The following is a 24222-nucleotide window of genomic DNA, read 5'->3' as shown; positions in this document are numbered from 1 at the left end:
TATAGTAAGAACAGTTAATTATAAACCATATTGATGTTTATCAGTAAATATATCTGCTTCAATTAAAAGTAATCAACTAAATATTTTTACCTGATTGTGTGAAGACAGTTTAAACGTTTTTTGAATACAACTTGTCAAAGTATTTTTTTTTTTTTTTTTTTTTACATTCATACATACATACACTAACAATTCATACCTAAGAGCACAATCTCCTAATTTTTACGCTCTTATTCTAAAAATGTGCACTTTAATTTCAAAAAAAAGAAATTAAGAATAAGGAAAGAAAAGATTGCTGCCCCATGTCAAACCCTTAGTTATTTCAGGCTAAATGTGCATTTATAGTTTTATATATATATATATATATATATATATATATATATGTATATAAACATCAATGAATACAAGAAATTTTTGCTAGATTTTGCATCATCGAAATTCGTACCTCCGTTTTTAGGTGCGCATTTGTGAAACTGAGTTTTAATTGTATCACAAACTTTTCTTTCAATTTTTTAGATTCTATTTTCAACATTTTTACTTGCTCCCATTTTATATTGCATGGGCATTTATTTTTATGATGCCCAATTGCAGATTGTTCCCGTTTTTCTTCAAATATATTTTTTAGTTTTGTTTTGTTCTTGTTGCTATTTTAATTTTTGTTTCTCCAATTTATTTATTTTTACACTCGCATTCTCCTAGGTATACTTTGAAATAGCTATTTGATGGTAGTTTTGTTTTGTTGCTCGAAGTTAGCAAAAATTTAAGATAAGCACAAGATTTAAAGACTGTTTTTTAACCTGCTTTCCTAAAGATTTTTCAAAGATTTGTTAATAATATTGGAATCCGTGGTATATCCGTTGGCATGGTTGCTTTATATTTTTTATACTTACGTATCACTAAAGTAGCCAATTCAAAACAAAGGCTTTTTAATGGCTTTAATAAAGCCATTAAAAAGTGAAGTGACTGTTTACTTGTAATTAAATATAATTAATTATTTGTAATATAAATTCATATATATATATATATATATATATATATATATATATATATATATATATATATATATATATATATATATATGTATATATATATATATATATATATATATATATATATATATGTATATATATATGTATGTATATATATGTATGTATATATGTGTGTGTGTGTGTGTGTGGTCGGCAATAAATTGCCGAACTCAAACTAATAAAGGTCGACAAAAAAACTTTAACACAAAAAGATTACCATAAAAATAGAAAAGAGTTTGGCAGTTTTTTGCCAACCTCAAACGCATTTAGGTCAGCAGTTAGGTCAGCATTGCCCAATGTCAATCCTAATTCCAAGGGATATATATATATGTTTATATTTTATATATTATGTATGCTTATATATATCGAATATGTTTATGTATATAATTAATATTTATGTATATTATACAGTAGCGTGCAAAAGTTTAGAAACACCAACTTTTTCTCAGGCTGTAAAAAAGTTTAAGTTTATAGTTTTGTATAGACCCCCTGGCTTTCTCTCTCTAAGTGCAGTAAGAAAACTATGAGCATAATATTATTAATATTTTCTCCTAAATTTTGCAATGGTGTTCGGCATCAGTCTCTTTAGGTTCAAGACCTTCTGTTTTATACCAGTTGGTTAGCAATATTAGCCATTCAATATACTAAATTAATGTTATCCCATGTGTAAATTAGAATGTTTCTATTTGTATTATTCAGTCTTCTAATTGACAAGGACATTGTTGTCAAGGACATTGTTGTCTGGTATTTTTTAAAGTATCATAATTTTGATAATGAATCGTGTGAGTCAGTTATCAATTTTTGAATTTTATTTTATCTTACTTTGAATTTTTGTAACTGCACAGTAGAGGAGAGATCACAGGAGAGCTGTGTTGTTAGAAAAGTTATTTTGAAATACTGCTGTTAAATCTCAAGAAATAACTGAGTATGGCTTTAGATATGTATTTATTGATTGTTTATCTGACATAACCCCCTGTAATTATGTTAATCAACAATTATTAGTATTTTTCTAAATTGTTTTTGTTTAATGAAAAACTTGATTATAAATATTTCACCAAACAAGTATGCTTGTCTTGATTGTTTTGGTTTTTCAAAACAGTTTTTCTTCTTTTAATAATTTTTATTTTTAAAATTATTGGATAGATTCTCAACTCTTTTTTGTTTTAGGAGACCTGAAAATAATCTTTAAGGTTATTCTATTGTATTTGAGTTGTTATTAATTCTTTTCAGCTAATCATTATCACATCAATCTAGATCTTCCTATTTTTGTGAACAGCAATGAACTTGATGAGTCATCTACCCTTCCTCTTATATAATTAACTCTTACTTCTGATCCTTCTAGGAAACCATATATCAAATCCATTGCAAAATCAGCATCTGCTAAAGTTACAACTCTTTATCAAACTTTTTTACTTCTTATTCTTTTTATCTCTATAAATCTCAAATCTGTCCTTGTATGGAATACTGTTGCCATATCTGGAGTGGATCTCCGAATAACGCCCTTTTTCTTTTAGACAATGTGCAAAAATACATTGTAAACATAGTTGGACCTGCTCTTGCAGCCAACCTTCAACAATTGTGATATCGTTGTAATGTTGCTTCACTTTCTCTTTTCTAAAATTACTATAATGGGGGCTGCTCTAAAGAGCTAGCATCTCTAATGCCATCTACTAAAATTCATTTTTGTGTTACTTGTCATTCAATTAGGTCTCATCCTTTTACTTTGACTGTTCCTAAGTTCTCCGAAAATTCTCACTCCTCTAGTTTTTTTCCTCGAACATCAGTTCTTTAAAATTTCCTCCCTTTATCTTCTTTTCCTGATTCATATAATTTTCAATCTTTTAAGTTGTCTGTTAATCATTATCTTGCTTTATTAACTTCATCTTTTCTCTTTCAGTAACTTCTAACTCTAATAGTGATTGCTTGCAGCCTCGTTGAAAATGAAGATATTAAAAAAAAAAAATTGTCTTTATTGTATTTATTTACTTGCCTTTCTTCTATTGTTATATTTATTGATTTTTCATTTATCTTTGTTGATTCTTGATTTATCTTTATTTATTAATTTGATTTTTTTTTTTAAATGTATTAAAAAACAAGTTTAAAAAATGAAATAAATATATATATTTTTTTTTTTCTTAGAAAATCAAGTATAAATTTATAAGAATAGCTGATAGACCACATGAAAATATGTATGTGCTTTTAAATTTTGTTAAATTTTTTAAATTATTTTATAATTGAATAATAAGAATAAATGGGTAAAAATATACTGTTATCTTTCTTGTTTCTTGTGATGTTTTAGTTCAAGACATTTTAAAGAATCAATTCGTTTTATTCATAAGGCGAGGTGATTTCTATGTTTTTATGACTTTTTAAAATTAATTGGTTTATATATATATATATATATATATATATATATATATATATATATATATATATATATATATATATATATATATATATATATATATATATATACACTACATCAAAAAATAAAACATACAGTTAATTTCCAAACATTCAAGTCTTTTTATTTCAATCAAATAATAAATAACATAATTAATATTTACATATTAATTAGTAATTGCTATAATATATAATAATATTAAAAATAAAGTTCATAAAAAAAATTATTTAATTAATAAAAACAAAAAAACATAGTCAAAGAAAAAAACATATCAAAAAATAAAACATACACACATCAAATACATGAAAGAAAAATAAGATACAAGAAGAAAAACGATCATACCCTTTCACAAAAACATGACTCATCTAATTCGGTAATGTAAATAAGACCTGTTTTTGTCATATTTTGCTTTAGTATTGCATTGTTACTTAAATAGTGCGCATATTGATGTAAATAATGGCAACCGCTAAAAAAATTTCTGAAAAAACAAAAATTTCGAAAGGAAAAGTGTCCATTGAAATTAGAATGTTAATTGTGAAACTAAAGGAAGAAGGAAAAAGTTATGCAGAAATTGCTAAGTTGATCGACAGACCTCGAGCAACCATTCAGACAGTAATTAATAGTTATAGAAAAAATAAATCATTTGAAAGTGTGCCTGGAAGAGGTCGAAAAAAAGCGTTTACAATGCAAGTAGAAAGGAAAATTGAAAGAATGGTAAAAAAAGATCCAAAAACATCGCCTCCAAAAATAACTGCTCTTTTAAAAAAAGATCTAAATGTGACAGTTAATCCCCAAACTGTAAGAAATTTGTTGCACCGGAAAGGCTACGCAGGACGAATTTCACGTAAGAAACCATTCTTAACAAAAAGGAATGTTGTTAAAAGATTGGCTTACGTGAATGAGTTTTTAAACAAGTCTGAAGAATTTTGGAACACAGTTGTATTTGTGGATGAATCAAAATTTAATATTTTCGGATCAGACGGAGCAAGGTATGTATGGCGAAAAACAGGCACTGCACTTGACAAACAAAATATTACACCTACAGTCAAACACGGTGGCGGAAATGTGATGGTATGGGGAGCGATGGGTGCAGGTGGGGTTGGTGATTTAGTATTTATTGAAACTAATATGGACAAAGAAAAATATTTAGACATTTTGCAAAATCATCTAAAACGAAGTGCAATAAAAGTAGGTGCTACTGAAAATTTCGTGTTAGTCCAAAACAATGACCCAAAACATACATCGAAACTAATTAAAAATTGGCTGATTTTTAATGTTAAATCAACACTTCCGCATCCTCCACAATCACCAGATCTCAATCCAATTGAGAATTTTTGGGATCTTCTCGAAAGACGACTTCGGCAACACGAAATAAAAAATAAACAACAATTAAAAGAAAAACTTTTGGAAGAATGGAATAAAATTTCAATAGAAGATACAAGAAAACTTGTACATTCGATGAATACTAGATTGCAAGAAGTTATTACACAAAAAGGTTATCATACACATTATTAAAAATACTTTTTTTCCTGTTTTTTTATATATAATTCGTAGGTGTATGTTTTATTTTTTGATGTATGTTTTTTTCTTTGACTATGTTTTTTTGTTTTTATTAATTAAATTATTTTTTTTATGAACTTTATTTTTAATATTATTATATATTATAGCAATTACTAATTAATATGTAAATATTAATTATGTTATTTATTATTTGATTGAAATAAAAAGACTTGAATGTTTGGAAATTAACTGTATGTTTTATTTTTTGATGTAGTGTATATATATATATATATATATATATATATATATATATATATATATATATATATATATATATATATATATATATATATAAACCATATATATATATATATATATATATATATATATATATATATATGTATATATATATATACAGGGTTCCCACTCCTCCTTAAAAGTCCTAAAATAACCTTAAAAAAAGTTAAAATTTGACTGCGCTCCTTAATTTCTCCTTACTATCTTTTTTTTATATCATCTAGGAAATTTTGTTAAAGCAAATGGATTATACTTATCTATAGAGAAGCATATAGTTACTTCTTTGATGAGTTAAAATCCTATACTCTAGTATTATATATATATATATATATATATATATATATATATATATATATATATATATATATATATATATATATATATATATATACACATATGTATATACACATATGTATATACACATATGTATATACACATATGTATATACACATATGTATATACATAAATGTACATTATATATCAGCCCTCCGAGTATTAGAGTAAGTTTTTTAATGTTTTTTTTTTGGCTTTAGTATTTCACTTTCTTTAAATAATTTTATTTTGTTTTCTTTACAAATGAACACCATGCTATGAGGGATGAGTATTTATTGACCCTCTTTTTTAATTAAAGCCATATACACATATATATATATATAAATATATATATATATATATATATATATATATATATATATATATATATATATATATATATATATATATATATATATGTGCGTGTGTATTTATATATTAGGGTGATGCAAAATTTGTAGGTTCAAAACTTTAGTTGTCCTCAAGCTTGCCCTTGTTCTATATGACAATAGTAGTTATTGGGCAAAATTTGAATCAAATCGGATGATATTTAGGGGTTGCCATGTTATGTCACATTTTGGTATAAGGTTACAAAAAGTAAAAAAAATATTTTTTATTTTTACATTTTTTATATTATATTACTGAATTATTTATTATCAATTTCTTATTGATAATAAATACTAAATACTATTACTAGGCAATAATAAATCAATCATCTTCATCATTCAACAGTCATCTTCATCAGGGTAGACTTTGATGCAACTGGAAATTCCTTCCGGTGAAGATCAACCAATCTAAGAAGAAACTGCTTTTGGTTTTCATCTTTCGTAACGCTTGAGTTAAAGGATGTTATAAGTGCTATGCCTCGTTCCGCGCAATCGTTGACGACTTTCATTTGACGAACCTTGTGCTTCATTTCAAGATATGTTGAATCCATATCCCACTCTGGAGATTCTTTCATTAAAAATGATTCAGCTTTTTCTTTTCCATTTTTCAAAATTAGATCGAAAAGTTCTGCGGTGCGTTGTGTGACGAAGGAAGACAATGGGCTGTGACAATCGAATGTGGCAGCATCAAGTCTTTTGAGAGATTTCTGCCTTGGCTGTTGTTTCAGGTTGTTTGCCATGTCTCTCTTGGTGTTGTTGTCGACACGGGAATCGAAGAAAGCCAATCCTATTAGATGTTCAGAAAAATACCAGAGGTGGCGATGCAAAACTTTTGCTGCATTAATTGCAATTGTACGATTTGGATATTCTTGAATCTGTTGAAGAAGCTTGGCATCATTGAATGGTGCTCGTTCAGCTAACGGAGCTTCATTCCAAAACTGTCCGTATACAAATGCCAAAAAAAGACTTATATCTGTTATTCCTTTCTTTTCCTTTGCAGTAATAACAAATTGATCCTGAAACAAATATATCTTTATACAATATATAGCTTTTGCCATCCAACGTGCATTGTGTGTTGCACCTGGAGCCCGAAACTTCACTTTGAACTCCGATGTTGTAGTTGATCCTCCAAGGAAAATAAGGCACAAATTCAAGAGTTCTAAGTAATCATCCCTGGGTTGTTGACCTTTAATTGCTTCACTATAATATACTACCATTTCTTCACGGAGTTTGAGAAAAAAATCGCAGTTGTAAAATTCTTTATTCCCTATAGTGAACACCTCCTTGTTGATTGCTGGCCATTGTTTCTGGAAACGGTTAAAAATTCCAACTTCAGGTCCTCCACTGGTTCCAAATGCAGTCGTGAAAATGGTGGAAAGCATGACTTCAAACATATGGTGCCTGCATGCTATCCATATAAGATTACGGTCAAGATTCTGCTCCATTATTGTGCAGGCACCATTGTTCAACCCAGTGTTAGATGAAGTAGTGTCAAAAACCAGTCCCCGAACAAATTCTTTCAATTTCCAGTCTTTAAGAGCCTTCATGCAAGCATCAGCCTGTTGCTCACCTGTACCTCGATCAATCTTTGGAACGCCCAGCAATTTTTCCACCCCACCACCAGTCACAAGGATGGCAATTCTATCCACTTTTTTTTGACCACCAGTGATATCAGGTAAGAGCTTTCCATCCCAATGCAGAAGAAGTGGATCATCAGGAGAGAAATCAACCTTGTCAGCTGTAGTCACCGCTTCACGAACAGATCGCCTTTTTCTGCGGATTGTGCTGTACGACAATGATAAATCTTTTACCGAGTGACCAAGAGCCTGAGACACTGTTCCAACCACGAAGAGTGCACGGCAATCAGAAATATTAACACGATCAAGAGATGATACAACATTATTTGTTAGAACTTTCATCTTCTTTTTCGTTGAACCACTTGTGCTCAGTGTGCTGGAAGCGGAAGGAGTCTGATATTCATCATCATCCGAGGAACTAGAGCTACTTTCACTCACAATGTCAACTGCTGATGAAGAAGAAATGAGTTCTGTTTTTTCCATCAGTTCCGCTTGACTTCTTTGACGCCTCAATTCCATTTTAGTTTCTCGGACTCGTTTCCGTGCCTCCCTAGCTGTTAAATTCCGATCAATTCCTGCCATACTACAACTTAATGGATCTTCTTGCTGCTGACGTAAAAATGCTTTATCTTCATCGTTTTTCATAACTTCTGATGCATTCTTGGTTGAAATATCAAAAAGTTCTTCAAGGTCAGCTTGGAAAATTCCTTCTTTCATTTGACAGCTGTCCGATTTTGATCCTTGGTGTTTTTTCAGCAGCAGATATTCGTCATAAAGTTTTTTTAACTTTCTTTCCGCATTGTCAATTCTTTGAGTTGGAATTTTTCCTCTCTCCCATATAACAAGAACTGCTTCAATTGTTGCCCGAATACTTTTTTTCACTTCTTGTTTCTCTTCTATATGATGGAAGAGCAACCTCCGAAGAACATCCCCTCTTGAAGGAAGTCTGGCAGTCGACAGAGTTTGTGTAGGTTTACCAACAAGCCACACCTCAGCAGAAGATCTAGTGGTTGCCATATTATCAATTTCTAAATTATAAATAAATAAACAATGAAAACACAAATTTGCGAAATTTGAGAAAATCACAAAATTTTACCAATGGTTAATTCATCTTATAAAACATGGCAACCCCTAAAATTGCTTCTTTTAGTCTAATTTTTGGTACACATGATCCTAGGTGATAAAGGAACACAGGCAACCTTGAGGAGAATGTTTTTTGTGACATTTTTTTTTTCTATTACAATCTGAATCACCCTAATATATATATATATATATATATATATATATATATATATATATATATATATATATATATATATATATATATATATATATATATGTAATATATATATACTTAATTACAGCTAATTATATATATACTTTAGGGGAAAAACCATTAGCTAGATATTGAACAAACTTCATATTAAAAAGATTGTTATATGTTTTTCACTAATTACCTTTAGATGCCTAAATATAAAAGTAGTTTCCAGAATATTTGGTTAAATACTGATTGTTACACTTCTTGATTACAGAAAAATAAAAATCCCAGCCTTGCAATTGCAAAGTTTGTTTTAAGTCATTCTTATTAGCAGGCATGGGTATAAAGGCTCTTGATGCACATGCAAGAGGAGCAAAGCACATATAGTGATTGCCTAAAGAGGGTTATGTTTTTTTGTTCAAAGAAAATTTGCAATCAGTACCACAGAAGCCTACCTCATCAAAGCAATGTATAATTTCAGATATGCTTCAGAAGGAAGCAGTTTTGAAAGCAGAATTAGTTTGGTGTTTAAATATTGTTCAAAGCAAATACTCTTTTAGATCAAGTGAGAATAAGTCTAAACAATTTGCTTTGATGTTTCCAGATAGCAAAATTGCCAGCGACTTTTCATGTGATCGAGCAAAATCTGGCTATATTGTAACTCATGGTCTTGCCCCTTATTTTAAAAAAATTCTGATAAAAGATCTTAACCTGCTGGATAACTTTGTATGTCTTTTTGATGAGTCTTACAAAGTTGTAAAGAAAGGTCAAATGGACTTACATGTGCGTTATTGGAATGAAGAGAGGAATACTGTTTGTAGATATTATACTTCAGAGTTCATGGGAAAAGCTGCAGCCCCAGATATTCTAAATATGTCTAAATTCAGCATGACTGGTTTAAACGCTGAAAAAATGCTTTAGGTTTCTATGGATGGCCTTAATGTAAATAAACTGTTTTTGGAAATACTCAACAAAGAATGTCATAACAATGAATTAAGTACACTCATTGATATTGCCTGTGGTTTACATACTATCAATGGATCCTTACAAACTGGTGCTAAAGCTACAGATTGGAACTTAAAGAAGTTAATGTCTTCAATGTACCAAATATTTCATTAAAGAGCAAGCGGTTATAAAAGAATAGCTGAGGCAACAAATTCAGATTTTCCTTACATATTTTGTGGCACCCGACGGGCTGAAAATGAAAGTGTTGCCAAGAAAGCAATAGAGTCAAAATTCAAAAGCAGTCTTAGTTGTTGACTACTGGGAGTCTTTACCAAAGAGTAAGCTACCTGGACTTGGTAAATTAGGGCAAAACACCAACTTTGAACATTTAAGTGCTCGAACAAATAAAGTTTCAGTTCCTTTAAAGTTAAAGTTTTTTGAAGAAATTAATGGCAGTCTAAATACATTCCTTGGTAGGTAATATTTGATCCAGATGCAATTTTATTGCTTTTTATGTAATATATTTTGTTTTATTACAAAAGTATAGAAATATTCTGAGATTTTCTTTTCATAGTATTTTTGTTTTTTGTCACCTACTCTTTTTTGGATTTCCTAGAACTTCTTTTTTTTGGTTTTCATCTTCTAATTTTTGAAATTCCTAAATAAGTTTAAAAAAGTGCCATGGTTGGCAAGATAAATTATACCGGATAAACCTTTTTTAGTACGGAAAGTTTTAAAGAATCTTCAAGTTTTAGGAAAGAAAAATTCATGTATTAGAAAATTAAGAATTTGTAGTTAGTAAAAATATATAGCATGTAAGGTTTTTGCGTAATTAAAATTTTTTTTTTTTTTGTTAATCATTTAAAAACCGTTTCTTACAAATTTTAAAAAATAAAATATATTATTTTCAAAATTTTGAGAAAAAATCACAAAATGTTATTTTCAATCTTGCTATTTTTTTTCTTCTAGTTTCTTTTCAAACTAATAAACCAATGGCTCCTTTTCTAGTGGTGACACTTGAAGAACTACTACTCAACTTTTATGCAAATTTCATTCGATTAGATGTTTCTTTTAAATGACAAAACTACAACGTCTTTGTTAAAAATAGATTTGTTTAATTGCGCAATCCGGCTTTCAACCAGCTAGATTGATGTTAGTTTTTCATTGAAGTATTATCTCCAGCAACTCAAGAGTAAGAGAAAGATTAAAATTGACAAGTTCAAAAATAGAAATATGTGATTTTCTTGTCTCAATGTGTACTCATATTCTTGAAAAAAGCCATTTGTCTTCACTGGTTGCTCGCTGTCTGGTGTGTATTTCCCCATCTTTTATGGTTGAATATCACAGAAAGTGTGATTTTTTTTTTTGACAAACTGTTGATGAAGCTTGTTACTTTTAAGAAAATTAGAGCTTCTGTTGGTGATTTAGCTAAGAAAGAATATTCCAGGTTCTGTAAAAGTGTGGTTGTTGATAACAAAGAAGTATTTTTGACTTTTGATAAAGATAAGGATTGTTTAGACTACTTTTTGTGGAAATACACTGATTTAAAGATGTATGCAAATCTACAGCAGATTTTCAAAATTGTCCTCATTTTATCGCACGGACAAGCTCAAGTTGAACGTGGTTTTAGCAGCAACAAAAGTCTGATTAATGACAATATGTCCCCAGACACTATAATCTCTTTATGTTCAATCCAAGATTACCTCACATTTCATGGGTTCATGGCTCATGAAGTTGAAATAACAAAAGATTAATTAGATTACTGCAAACAAGCTAGAAAGAAGTATTTTGATGATTAATGTTCAAAAGCCCTGTCTGTAGAAAAAACAGTGAAAATGGAAGCAAAAAGAAAAGTTATGGAAGATATTGAAATTGTCAATACTTAAATTTGACAGACATTATCTATAATTGAGAATTTAAAGAAGTCATCTGATAAAATTGGAATCTGTGCCGAAAAAAGAATAGCCTTAGGTTTATGCCTTGAATATAAATGTTTTTTTAGTTTATATCACTAAATGTAATGTCATTATTTAATGAATCCTTTTCTAATTAGATGACATTAAAGCTGGCATATCATAATCTAATGCATTAAAAAGAGCCGCTTGCGAAAAATAAGAATTACTAGAGAAGCTATATGTTAAAAAAAAGAAACTTGTTGAAAAAAAAAATGAACTTATATGTTGACGACAATGATATATATTTATATATATATATATATATATATATATATATATATATATATATATATATATATATATATATATATATATATATATATATATATATATCTATATGTATATATATATATATATATGTTTATATATATATATATATATATATATATATTTATATATATATATATATATATATATATATATATATATATATATACACATTTATATATATACATATATATATATATATATATGTATATATATATATATATATATATATATATATATACATACATACATACATATATATATGCATAAATATATACATATACATATATGCATATATATATATATATATATATATATATATATATATATATATATATGTATATATATATATATATATATATATATATATATATATATATATATATATATATATTTATATATATAGATCTATAGTTTGTTGTCTTTGGGAAGAGCGGAAGGAAAAAAGTGATTCTTACGCCAACACATACGTCACTTTTAATTATTTTTGACTTTCGTCCAACATTTTCGTGTTGGACGAAAGTCAAAACCATTAATTTAATTACAAATTAATTGTTATATAAAAAAACCACAAAAACGCAAATTTAATTGACCAAAATGTTTTTAAAAACATTCTGAATGTTTTTAAAACATTCTGAATGTTTTTAAAACATTCTGAATGTTTTTAAAACATTCTGAATGTTTTTAACAATATAAACAATGTTTTTATTTTTATTTTTTTTAATAAAATGTTTTTATTTTTATTTTTTTTACTGTAAATCATGCGCGGAGTGTTGCTACATCGACTATCTTATAGCCTGACTCGCAAGGGAGTGCTGCTACATCGACTGACAAATAACCTGACTTGCAAGGGAGTGCTGCTACATCGACTGACAAATAGCCTGACCCGCAAGGGAGTGCTGCTACATCGACTGAGGGTTTGGTTGGGGCAGGCAGTCTATCATTATTAAAAAAAAAAAATTCCGGTCTTGCATTTTAATTTTTACTTTTTGTCAACAAAATATGGAAAAAACTTTCGGACAACATCTAAGGGTTATATATATATATATATATATATATATATATATATATATATCTTTTTCCTTCAAAAAATTGTCGTTCAAGACCGAATCTCCTTAAATAATCGGAAAATATATCCTTAAATCTCCTTAAAATCTTTAATTTTAGCCCCAGTTTTAATAGTGGGAACCCTGATATATATATATTTATTTATATATATATTTATATATATATATATATATATATATATATATATATATATATATATATATATATATATATATATATATATATATATATGTATATATATATGTATATATATATATTTCAATAAATATAGATATATCAATAAATATATATATATATGTATAAATAAATATATATATTATATATATTTATTTATACATATATATATATTTATTGATATATCTATATTTATTGAAATATATATATATATATATATATATATACATATATGTTTATATATATATATATATGTATATGTATATATATATATATATATATATATTAGGGATATGACTTTTTAATTTTTTTTCAAATAAAATGTTTCCTGTATCATAAATCGATGAACTTTTACCTAAAATCATGAAAAAAGGCCCAAATAGCTTTCTGCAACAAAAAAAGGTCACCCCAAAATAAAAATTTGATTTACCATTTTTATACATTCATTTTTGACCGATGTTTTAATCTTAAGCTTAATTCTCAGCTTAATTCTATTTATTTCATTATTTTGTTATGAATTTATAAACATAACGCCACACGTTACCATGGCAACGAAACGGCCGTGTGCCGGCAAATACTTGGAATTGTTATGTGATGACGTCATTGTGTTACCACGGTGATATAGACGACTGTAACAGACTGTAGAAGATTATAGAACTTAGTAGAACATTCTGGAAGCTCTAAATAATTATATAAGCGAGCTGCTGTCAGAGCTCAGTGTTGATAATGTGAATAGTTCTATGAAGTACTCTGCGTGTAACTGAGCTAATAAGGAACTACTGTAGCGAACTAAAGACGCTGTAAGTGTACGAAGTATAAGTAGTTGTAGCATTATCGTTAGGATACGGACTGGATTATCGAACTGTTATCAACATTGACTGGATTATCGAACTATAATTGGATTACTATACAGTTAAAGTATTTTATTAATTAAACGACTTTATTAAACGGATATTTACGCTCAGCTATCTGTAAAGTCGTAACAATATTATATGATGTCTCACAAGAAAAGTCATACCACAGTAACAAAGAACAAGAAGACTTGGACTAAAAATTTGGTGAGAGTCACACAGAAGAAGAGGAAGCGTAGCTGTAGAAGAACATTCACTCGATGAAAAATCCAGAATACCACTTCAATTGCAGATCGTAGGAAGATACCAGCTTCTCGGAGCATATGTTAAAGGAAGAAAAGAACAAATAGACCAAATTTCTAAGGAAATTACAAAATTGTGGGACAATAAACTGTATCTTCCACGTGTGTCTGATCAAGTGATAAGAGCAAAGCTTATGAAGGTGCTGAAGGTCTATGATGAATGTGTCAAGCGTGGAAAATATGATGTTCTCAATGCATTATTTGACATCACGAAAGTGAATGGCCAGTGGTTATCCTCGGAAGATAAACGTCTATACCACCTACAAAAAGAAAGTAAAGGACAGGTGGGGTACTCAACAGGACAAGTGGCAAGTAAAGAAACCATTCACCCTTCCAAGAGAAGTAAAGTCCAGTTTGGAACAGCAATACCTTCCACATCACAAGTCCTGTCTACCACAGACAGTGGTACTGAATCTGAAAACTGCAAAAGTAAGAGTGAAGATGATGAAGACGACGACGGTGATAAAGACGATGATGAGGACACTCAGAAAAAAACTAGAAAGCACTACAAAAGTAAATTTGCTGTAAGTATGGTTACATCAAGTGGAGTTTCCACAAAGAAAGCTGCTAAAATATGCAATGTATTATCACAACAAGGTATTGATATTCCAACTCCAAGTCAATCAGCAATTTACAAGTCCATATTCAAAGAGGCAGGTAAATTAAAAAAAGAAATGATACAACAACTTAAAATGGAACAGTGGTCCTTACACTTTGACGGCAAACGAATAGATGATAAGGAATATCAGGTAGTTGTACTTCAGAATGAAAGAACTGACGTGAAACTTGATGCACTGCGCTTAAAAGATGGCAAAGCTGAAACTGTTGCTGAAAAAATTGCCAAACTTATTGATGAATACAATTTGTGGAATTCAATTAAGATGATCCTTACTGATACAACAAACGTCAATACTGGGAAGAGAAATGGAGTTGTTGTGAAGTTGCAACGTATGTTTAAATTAAAGGGTGTCACAATACCACAATTTATCGGTTGTCAGCATCACGTACTAGACAGGATTCTCCGTCTGGTGATGGACGAAGAACTTGGGGGTGATACCAAATCTCCAAACATTGAATACCCATTTGTGTCTGAACTGTTGAATAAGTATGATGAACTGAAGGATAAGTTTGTGAATGGAACTGTAGAAATTCTTGATAAATCAGGGTGGAGAGACGATATGAAGTTTTTGTACCATTTAACAAGAGTGTTTAGGTTCTATGAAGAACAAAGAAACTTCCCTCTGATTCACTTTCAGAACATTCCTAATATGAGCAATGCCAGATGGAACTCAAGAGCCATTCTCGCCATTCTGGCGTTCATTCTTATGCCTGAAGCGAGAAAGAATTTGGAGAAGGTTTGCAGGTTCATTTCATATGAGTGGGCAGAACATTGGTTTAGTAGTCAAAAGTACAATGACAATGACTTCAAGAATTTATCTGATGTATTGAAGCCTTACAAAAAGGCATTGCAGTCATTCAAAAATCACTGGAAGAAAGAGCCATCCGTCATCGACATACCACGAAGTAATCAGATAGCTGAACGTGCAATCAAGGTGATGCAAGACCTGTATGCTTCCTGCAGAAAGAAAGACAAACTGCAACTTCGATTCATTCTAAGTAATAAGCGCTAGACTCTTTATGAGACGTGAGCATCATGTGACCCATGTACTAAACACAGTAGGCCTATAGACACAGACAGTTATGTATATTGTTGTACTAGACGCTTTGATACTGTTAATTTTGTAATACTTGTATAATTATATATCACATAATGTTTTTTGTTATATCACAGTACATGTTGCATAAATAAATAAAATAACAACAGGAGTATGACTCTTACAACATCTTCAGCCTTTAATATTCATTTACTGTACAAAAGTGTACCTATTGAAAATTCGATTTTTTGGTTTTGGGGTGACCTTTTTTCAAAATATGTCAAAATGAAACATCTATTCGTTCTTTTTACATAAAAGTTCATTGAATTACGATACAGGCCTGGTAGGTTGCAAAAAAGTCATATCCCTAATATATATATATATATATATATATATATCAGCTCTTAGAATTAGTGTCGGTACTGCTGACCTAGAGGTGTTTGAGGTCAAAAAATTATTGCTGACCTTGTTTTTAAGTTTTATGGAAAACTTTTGTTTCAAATTATTATTGCCGACTTGAAAGTGACCTCTAACAAATTGTTATTATTATTAATATATATATATATATATATATATATATATATATATATATATATATATATATATATATATATATATATATTTATATTTATTTATATATATTTATATATATATATATACATACATACATACATACATACATACATACATACATACATACATACATACATACATACATGCATACATACATGTATACATTTATATACGTTATATTAAGGAATTTATTTTTTGTTGAGGTTTCAAACTCAAATCAGCATTAAAGCAAAGGGATTAAAGCAGGTTACTGACTTAAGATAAGATATTTAAAATTAAAGTTTCAAAACTTTGCTAATAAAAAAATGACCATCAATACACACCATATAAACAGTCTAAAAAACTTCTTTTTACAGTGGACACCTTTTGGAGAAACACCTGCCAACACATAAACCTTTCTTTTGATTTTTTAAAAGAATAGCCATAGTTCATCACCCATGACAAGATTCTTCAGAAACAGAGCTTGATTTATTGCAGAAAACCAGTACAAAATGCGCACATGTTCTGCTCTATTGTTGTTAGAATGTTTGTTAGAGACTGAGGAGTTTTCTGGCTAACAACAAAGTAGAATTTCTTTATTTTTCTAAGGCGTTGAAACCAATTTTCACACCTTTTGAAACTTTTTGAGACCAAACATAAAGCTAGCTTTTATATTGTTAGGCTTTCCTCTTCTTCCATGGCTTCTAGTATGGCCTGGCTGCTGAACTCCGATGGTCGTCCTCTTCCTTTTTAATCTTCAAGGATTTTGTTGCTGGTTTTGAACCTCTTCAACCATCTTTCAGCATGGCATTAGCTGATTGTTGCCAAACAGTTTTTCAAGATCTTGAAATAACTTTGCTGCCTTCTAACTTTCTCTGAAAGGGTAGAGCCCTTCCTGAAGGGGTAGAGGAGTGGAGAGGTATGTGGCAAGTATAAAGATGATTTTTGATATGAATTTCTGTAAATGAAAAAGAGATTATTTTTTATGAAAATAATAATAAACAAAACAGGGTTGTTTTTTTTGCACCTTCAGGGTTAGGGTTTGCATCTTTTTTCAAGAAAGAAATCAAAATATTTATGCATCAAACTGATATTATCCACAAGTTATCACAAAGATTTAAAAAAAAAATTAATTTATGTTCGTTAGAAACTAATTTTATTTTAAAAAATCCAATTTTCTTAATTTTTATTTGATATCTTTGGGGATCAAATAATTTTTAAAATCTTGTAATAATGGTAATATCTTTCCTATTTAACTATCAATTATATTATAATGTTTATATTTATATCAGTACAACATTCTTACTTGCCCATCAAAAACTTGAACTTGCTAGAAAATTAGTTTGTAAGTAGAAAAGTAACATAAAGCACTTTAAAACCACACCTAATAATAAAATTTTACAGTTGATACCAACTTATAAGAAGAAGAAATATCTCCACTAATTTGCGTTGATATAAAATTGATAAATTGATGAAATAATGTTTGTCCTAGTGACATTCAAATGATTTATGTCCTAATGACATTCAAATGATGTTTGTCCTAGTGACATTCTTACAACTTCATAATTAATCTTTAATACAGTTGTTGCATTTTGATTTTAAAACATTCGTTTGATGAGATAGGAAAAGTTTTTTTATCGTGTTATGTTAGCACAGTTGCTGCAGTTATTAGGTACATTTCAGTTCTGGTCTGTTCTTTAAACATAACACTTCAATTCTGGTCTTTCATTAAATACAAGGTTAGCAATAACTTGACATTATGATTTGCACCACTCTGAAAATGACATTAAGTATCTAAAGTTTTTCTTCACAAACAAGCATTTTTCAATAGCAAGATATTTATCTTTTTTTTTTTTGCAAATATTTTATTGTTTTAAATAAGTTAGTTGAAATAAATTATTATTTTGCATATTTTGATATATTTTGAAGTTTTTTATTATCTTTACACTGATATACAGATTATGTATGTTTAAAACAAAGCAATTTGAAATAATTCAAATAAGAATTTTAACAAAAATCCTTTGTCAGCAAAACTTAGAGCCTTTTTACTTAAATCAAACTTTCAAAAGTCCAAACTATTTGATTTTAGAAGCAGCTATAAACAAGCTATTTGATTTTAGAAGCAGCTATAAACAACAAGCAGCTATAAACAAGCTATTGCCAGTAAAAGTTAAAAACTAATAGTTTCAGTTTTTGATTTTTAAATATTTTTTCCTTTGTTAGGCCTTATTGTGATATAAGTAGCTTTAAATATCATTTTTTGAATATACTGAACTTAACATTTTTTTATTTTAATGTGTAAGTCCATGTTTACCAATGTCTAAATAACCATTAATTAATAAAAAAAATTTCTTTAGGTCATTGTCTGGTAATGTTTTAGTACACTGGTAATGTTTTTAAAATTGTTTTTTATTTTGTAACCATTTGTACTTTAGCATTTTAAACAGTTAAATTTATTTATTCAAAACCTTTGGTTTTTTTAATATTTTTTTTATTTTATTACTTTTAATAAAAAGTAACAGAAGTTTATATGTAAGTTAATATATATATTTTTTAAATATTTTTAATATTGTTGACAAAATATATCTGCATAATTTTTATAAAATTGTATATAAATCTGCAGTCTAGCTGGTGTGTCTCGCTCGAGTACTATATGCATTGCGTATTTAATGACAATAGCTGACCTAAAATGCCTGGAAGCATTAAAAGTTGTTCATTTTGCTCGAAAAGAAATTAATCCTAACTTTGGTTTTAAAGCACAATTACAAGCTTTTGAATCACAAAGCCCTATAAAGGTTTTAGATTTTTTTTAAATTCATTTGTTTATTGGTCATATGTTCTTATAAATATTATATAATATACAGTACTGTGAATATGTTTTAGACTTAAATTTTTTTCAAAAAATCCCGGAGAATTCTTCTCTAATATTTAAAGTTGTAGTTTGTATTATAAACTTATTAAAACACATGTATTTCACACAAAATATGGAACAATTACAAACTTTTTAATGTCAAATTTCATAAAAAACACTTAATATCTTCTATTTCCTCCTTTTGCCTAAAGGTGGTTCCCCTAGAAAAAAAACATGAAAAAAAAAAAAATATATATATACTATTTTAGGGGTCTTTTGAAGTATAAAGATGAAAAATTTGGATTTTAGAATAAAAGTTTGTATTGTTTTTCTTTATATTTAAGTTTTTAAATTTTCTGCGAAATATGATTTTCATGCAATTTTAAGTTTTTCTTGACTTCTTAAACAATATTTTTCCCGCCTCTTACATCGTTTTTATATGACGACTAATATCATTGCTTTATCACCCAAAATAATTTTTCAACCACTCATTTGGCTTAAATTTATCTGGTCTTATTTTAGTATTTAGTTGATCTTATTACAATATTCTTCGGTGTATAATTTATCCGCTGATTTTCATGTTGTTGCTGTTATCAAGGAGCTTTTCTGCTATATTATCGTACGTTCATTACTCGGCTTCATTTTAATTTTCACAGACACAATTTTCGTCTTTTATTATCATTCAGAGAATTTCTTATAACCTTCACTACATGTTTAAATCATTACATTTTTGCAGGCGATATACATATGTTTTTTTCTACTTTCTAATATACTTGATTTTTAGTTATGATTTTAAGTTGCGCGGGTTGTTTCATTTTCTTACACTTTAGATTGGTTAACAAAATTCGAATGAAGTATCTATGACAACGTTAGAGTTTTTTGAATACTCTATTATGTTTTATTTTATTTTAAAAGGGTTTTTAATAGGGTATATTGCCATTTGATTGTTTTTGGTTTATTTGTGCTGGAAGTACCTATGTGGTTTGAATGGTCTTAGGGAAAATTTATTAGCATTTTCTGTTTACACATTTTAGTTGTTTTTAGTTTTGTTTCTGGCGTTTTTATTTGAATTTTAATTTATTGTGCGTATTTTTTTTTTTTTTTTTTTTTTTTTTTTTTTTTTTTTTTTTCTACCGTTGGTATGGTAAGTGATTTATTTAATTATTTTTACTTATATTGTGCAGCAGATTAACACTTTTCATATCATTAAAAAAATATTAGTGCTTTACAAATTTGGGTATGGTTGGGTATGGTTGGGTTTTGGCTATTTGTAGTGAATCCTTTTTTACTGCAGTATGGAATAGGCGTAAGTCGCGGGGTAAAGCATAAGTGGCGATGATGTTTGTCTGACGGGATAAACTAGTTATAAGTGCTGATCCTCATCGAAACGCCAGTAATAATAGACGCGACTCTGAGGAGATGTTTATTACTTAATCACTACACAAATTATGTTTACACATTGGCATTAATGTTTTTTTTTCCATTCTGAGGCCTTTCATTGTTATGCATACTTTTTATTTTTTAATGTATTTTTTGTTTGGTGATATATTTTTTTTTGTTTATCTTATTTCAAATTAGTATTTATATAACAATTTATTTTTTATTATTATTATTATTGTTAGTACTGTTTAGATGCATTGTCTGTCTTATTTTAAATATTCCTCTATTAATCTTTATTTTTGTCTTGACAACTGTCAAAATATGCTTTGTTTGAAAAATAATTCTCCTTTATTCTAATGTATTTCATTTCTTCCCTCAGGCGTTCACTGCTCGTGTGTGACCATTCGGCGAATTTTATATATGTCAGAATTATATATATGCCAAAGTTTATAAATAAATTGTATTGTTTTTCTTTGTATTTAAGTTTTTAAATAGCATTTTCTGCGAAATATGATTTTCATGCAATTTTAAGTTTTTCAAATATCATATTTTTATAAATATTAAACTTTATGGCTTCAAATTTTTTGGAAACATTCTTCAAACATATACTTAGAAACTGAGTGGAAGGAAGGTAATGGCTCATTATTTGATTTCTCTTATTTTAATTTTATATCTGAATAGAGGGTTTTAAAAGTGTATTTTTTTACGTTGGCTGCCACAATAAGTTTTTAAGCCTGTTTATAGATTTTTTTCTCTCGCTCATTTCCTTTATATATATGTAATATATCATTGTACTAAATTTCATATTATATGCATAAGTTGTTTTAAAATTATTGTGTCCCAAGGTTTTCTTAATTTTGCTCATGAAACTTAAAAGATGCCCATTTTGTTATAAAATTATACTTTTTAAATTCGTACTTATTTCTAGTATTGAAAAATTTATATTAGAAAGATTCGCTATCATTATAAAAGAAAATAGCTTTTTTCTAGGGGTACCACCTTAATCACAGCCAATATTAGCCAGGGAATAGATTCATACAAATTAGTTATAAAATCCTGAGTTATGTTGTGCCATTTTCTTTGAACAACTTCAAAACATTCTTCAGCATTTCGGGGAGCATGTTCGACCTTTTTTCTGTCCAGGTAATCCCAAATATGTTCAATTATAATCATATCTGGACTCTGGGGAGGCCAGGTCATCAATTCCAGTACTCCTTCCTCTGCCATTTCATTTAAATAATTTTTTGCCACTTGGGAACAAGTTCCAAAAGTTTAAAATTTGTACTCATCTGTGTACAGAACCCGATTAAACATTTCCTGGGCCCAATCTTTGTATTGTTTTGCATGTTTAAGTTTTTGTTTTTTTATTGCCACGCCGTAATAATGGTTTTTGAATTGCAACACACCTTCTTAATGCCGATTTGAGTAGGTGTCGTTGAATACAAGAAGAGCTGACATTTTTCCTAGTTGCTGTGTTAATGTCCTTTACCTATTTGGTTGATGCTTTTTTTCTATTTCTTAAAGAAAGAGTACTTAAATATTTATTGTCTTTTTTGTCAGCTTAGGAGGTCTACCACTTTTCTTCCTATTTTTAAGGGAGCCAGTTTCTCTAAACTTTTTAATGATTTCTGTAACAGCAGTCTTTGAATATCCTGTTTTTGGATGAAATTTGGCATTGCAAATAACCTTCTTCATAAAGCACAATAACTTTTTGTCTCTCTATTAAAGATATTTTACCCATTTAATTAATCTAAAAATGCAAACTAAACATTTAAAAATGAAAACAAACATTTAATTTATCTTTAAATGCAAACTAATAACTTTGTTTAATTATTTTTAACTATTTGTTTAACTGTATTCATAAAAAATAACAAATTTTTTAAAAATGTACCTAAACCCATCATTATTATACTAAATTCATTCTATGACTGTACTTTATACTGTCAAAAACTTAAATTTAGGAGTATGAGCCTGAATCAGTTTAAACCAAATTATTTTTATTTCTTATTTAGACAAACGCTTGGTCTGTACTTATTATGACACATCATTTTAATAAATAAACAAACAAATCCCTCATGTTCCTTCATCAATTTTGTTTATTTATTCAAAATAATATATTCTTTCAGTTTTTCTTATATATTATTAAACTTAAGTACGTTTTAAAAAAATTGCATAGGAAAAAAATTGTAAATAAGTCTAATTATACAAGTGGTCTAAAACATATTCACAGTACTGAATATAAGTATGTTGTTGATGTAAAATTATATAAATATATTGTTGATATAAGTTTTTTAGTGTGTTGTGTATATTGTTATAAACTGTTGTGTTTTATCGAGTTTCATTTTTGTAAATTAATAAATCTTTTATTTATACTTATTATTTTTAATTATATCTTTAATTTATATGTATATCCATTAATCTATTTTTATTATATATTGTATATTCAATTTTAGATAAAAAACAAACTAATTAAACGTTTTGGTGAAATAAAGGTTTCAGATATTGAATACATTAAAAAAATTCAATTGGATCTTGATAAGAATGTTTCATAACAAGAAACGTGCGAAAAAAGAGAATAAAGTCAAAAATATTAATGAAGATTGAAATTAAAAATGAAAAATTAATGAAAAACTATTAATCATAAAGCTTTGTAATATAGTTTAATTTTAAATTTATTAAACTGCATAGTATTTTTATTATTTATTTTTTGATTTTTTCATTGCTTAATCAATATTGACAAAACTGCTTTAATTGGTGATTTTAACTTCAATAACAATCAATTTTTTCGAATTTTAATTCTTAATCTTTTTTCGAATCTTAATTCTTTGTTTTTTTAGTTCAGTTTTTTTAAATTTTATTTTTTAAAAGATAAATTTAATATTTACATTTTATCAATGCTATGAATTATTTAATTGATTATTTTTTATATTAAAATTATAGTTGCATGTTATTTATATTTTTAGAACATATTTTTTTAACTTGTTCAAATTGTGATGTGTTTTTTTTTTTCCTGATGGTTTGCTTGTTTATTTTGTATTGTTTTACATTATATCCTAGTTTTATTTTTTTATTTTGAAAATTATATTTTTTTGTGCAAAAATTTATTTAAAATTATTTGTTATCCTTGAATGTTTTGCCTTGCATTATGGAAGTAATCAGATTTAATATTTAAAATAGTAGCCTTGACAGTTCCAAGTAGATTAGTTCTTGCAAATCATTTAGATTCCATAGTTTGTTGCTGAATATGTTATCTATAAGTGTTATAAATATTTTATAATATGATATTATATTTATAAGCTTGTGTAACAGCACTAAAAATGTTTAAGAACTTTTTCATCAGCTGAGAACAATGAGGGGGCTGTATGTCCATTTTTTGTGTTTCCAAGAAAATTAAGTATAAAAATGTAAAGACTTTCTGTCAGAAAGTCCGACTGATTATTTAAATTTTCCTAAGGTTTTATTA

General features: G+C 28.0%; 1 protein-coding gene across 1 annotated transcript in view; it reads left to right on the top strand.

The window, feature by feature from the left end:
- LOC136092469 (dual specificity protein phosphatase 22-like) overlaps positions 1–23438 on the top strand; it is a 32968-nt gene extending 9530 nt beyond the window's left edge. The window contains exons 4-8 of the mRNA XM_065820744.1: positions 3165–3214; positions 3325–3369; positions 18886–18915; positions 19152–19323; positions 23213–23438. Of these exons, the coding sequence (XP_065676816.1) occupies positions 3165–3214; positions 3325–3369; positions 18886–18915; positions 19152–19323; positions 23213–23311 (396 nt within the window). The 3' untranslated portion in view covers positions 23312–23438. The remainder of the gene's footprint in view (positions 1–3164; positions 3215–3324; positions 3370–18885; positions 18916–19151; positions 19324–23212) is intronic.
- Positions 23439–24222: the final 784 nt, after the last annotated feature.

The sequence above is a fragment of the Hydra vulgaris genome, chromosome 15 (genome assembly GCF_038396675.1).
Source record: "Hydra vulgaris chromosome 15, alternate assembly HydraT2T_AEP".
NCBI classification, from domain to species: Eukaryota; Metazoa; Cnidaria; class Hydrozoa; order Anthoathecata; family Hydridae; genus Hydra; species Hydra vulgaris.
The sequence above is the reverse complement of the archived record's forward strand: the minus strand, read 5'-3'. Positions and strand labels throughout refer to the sequence as shown.